The following is a 2,500-nucleotide window of genomic DNA, read 5'->3' as shown; positions in this document are numbered from 1 at the left end:
CTTAACTCTCTATTCTGCTATTCACTTTTTAGGTTCTGTTGCTGTTGCCTTTAATTCTGTTTTCTTTTTCAACTGTCTCTTCTCTGCTCATATATCCTAGTGCTTTTTCTCATTTTTCCCTTTCTCCTCTCCCTTCCGCGTTATTATCCCTCCTTTCTGATCTTCATCTCTTTCTGCACAGGTTTTTAGTTTCATAGTATCATTTCTTATGATTAGTTATATTTCCTTATTATACCAAACATGTACATGAACATACACTGACATAAACATACACCCATGTGTAAACACACACACACACACACACATACACACACACACACACACACACACACACACACACACACATACACACACACACATACACACACACACATACACACACACACATACACACACACACATACACATACACATACACATACACACACACACACACACACACACACACACACACACACACACACACACACACACACACACACACACACACACACACACACACACACACACACACACACACACACACACACACACACACAGAAAATGAATATAGAAAAAAAATGCTGAATAATGCTGAATGAATAAATCTGAGGTCTGGCCAAATATTTACAAGACACCTGCATTTGGTTGTTGAATTGGGAATTTTTAAGTGTGATTTAAGAGGCTATCTTTTATCCAAAGTCACTTGAAACTTATTGTGATCTGCCGTGGAAGGCCTACAAACTCAAGTTCAACCGCCAATTGTGATCAAGCAATTGCAAGCACCTCCACTCCTCTGGTGCTCTTGTAAATCGCAAGAAATCTCCTCCAAATATTTGCAAAAAATGGAGATTATCAAAGGATGAGTTACAGGGGATGTCAGATAACTTTGTCTTCCAGCCTATATGTGATGGAAGTTTGTACAAAGCTTAGTTTGGAGTGCACAAACCATGGAGGCTAGTGGCTGGTGCAGAGGTATTGCATGTTGATTAGTAGCAATTGCACTGGTGTCTTGTAAACATTTGCCTACAGTGTAAATTATATTACTGGACTTGCTAATATCTCAGGATCATTTACTACAACAGCAACTTAGAAGTACCAGTAAATGGCACCACAAAGCCTTTTGCTGAAGAAAAAAAAAAAATGTATCATTTGTTCTGTAGATCAAGTAATATATATATATATTTTTTTTTCCTGTAAAGGAAGGGGATGTTTAGTTTGGTCTGCCAAGGGACACAGAGGGGTGCCAGAAACATTGTCCAGTCTTCCATTTCCTTCTGCGCTGCTAGTGCCGTAGGAGCTTCCCGTCTTTCACCCCCGCTCGCTGAGAGGAAACGGACTCCTCTTACCTACGCCATGTCGACTGCTCCACCGCTCATAGCTTCAAAGACCCATGGCATTGAGAAAAGTGTTTGGTAAGGGAAAGTTGCTTTGTTGCATTTTTTTTTTTTTTTTTTTTATCCCCCCCATCTCAGTTTGGCAATTTCTATGCTGGGAACTTTATTTTGATTTATTTTGAATTGTGATAGTCAATTTTTGCCCATTTAAAAGAGTTGAGGAAAATATGTTTTAATACCCCTGAGTGGTTAGGCTTTGGGTTAAGGAAGAGGATATAGCATATTATTCATAAAATGCTGTAACTTGACTGCTTTTTGCAAAGAAAACAGATATAACTATCTCACTTGAAGAATGCTGCGATAAAAATATATTTTTTCATGTTGTATTCTTAATAGATCTATCATCTGAATTATTCACTCAGTTAAAATGGTTTTAAGATCAATAACTTTTATGAGTAGATATGTTTTTTTTTTTTTTTCCCATAATCTTAATCATCATTATAAGCCTAGTATAACATTCCTAATACTAGTAGTATATGCTCTTACATTATCTAGAGATGTAATTGTAACGTCCCATAGATTGGATTTTCATACTGATTTTCCACGAAGGGTCGAGTTCATCCAACTGGCACTCGAGGTAAAGCCCCTCAACTTGGGCCAAGGCTTTCCTGACTTCGCCGCTCCAGACACCGTCCGAAAGGCTCTTGCCCAGGCCTGCACAGATGAGAAAAATGTCCTGCTTAATCAGTACACCCGTGGTTTTGTAAGTAGTAAATAGTTGCATATTTGTGAATATTGCATATTTATGAATATAACATCTTTAGTATGATTGTTTTTCATACTATCTCTTTTCCTATAAATTCATCATCCTTGAAGCTTCTAAAGGAAAATTGGGTAGATCATAAAATGCAAAAGATAACAGTATTAGGTATAAATTATAACCTGCAGAAAATTAGTGCCACATTTACTCTTATTTTCTTTGATGGAACCAATCCAATTTTTATTTTTTCTGAATATATCTAATAGAGATATATTCAGAAAAAATAAAAATTTAGGGCATATAAGCCACAGCAATTTTGGGCTTTCCTCAGGGGATGTAGTCCTCGGTTCAAGATTTACCAAATATAATTTTGATATCGTTTTGATTTGCTTTAAAATTATGGTTGTTTGACTTGTTCCACACA

General features: G+C 36.8%; 1 protein-coding gene across 2 annotated transcripts in view; it reads left to right on the top strand.

Moving 5' to 3' along the window:
• The window catches only part of LOC122254118 (Kynurenine aminotransferase), a 13,973-nt gene that overhangs the window by 463 nt on the left and 11,010 nt on the right, over positions 1-2,500 (top strand). For both annotated transcript variants that reach the window (XM_043017629.2, XM_043017628.2), the window contains exons 2-3: positions 1,182-1,394; positions 1,926-2,079. In XM_043017629.2, the coding sequence (XP_042873563.1) occupies positions 1,189-1,394; positions 1,926-2,079 (360 nt within the window). In that variant the 5' untranslated portion in view covers positions 1,182-1,188. The remainder of the gene's footprint in view (positions 1-1,181; positions 1,395-1,925; positions 2,080-2,500) is intronic.

The sequence above is a fragment of the Penaeus japonicus genome, unplaced genomic scaffold (assembly GCF_977035675.1).
Source record: "Penaeus japonicus unplaced genomic scaffold, GWHDUDI00000001_assembly GWHDUDI00000004, whole genome shotgun sequence".
NCBI classification, from domain to species: domain Eukaryota; kingdom Metazoa; phylum Arthropoda; class Malacostraca; order Decapoda; family Penaeidae; genus Penaeus; species Penaeus japonicus.
The sequence above is the reverse complement of the archived record's forward strand: the minus strand, read 5'-3'. Positions and strand labels throughout refer to the sequence as shown.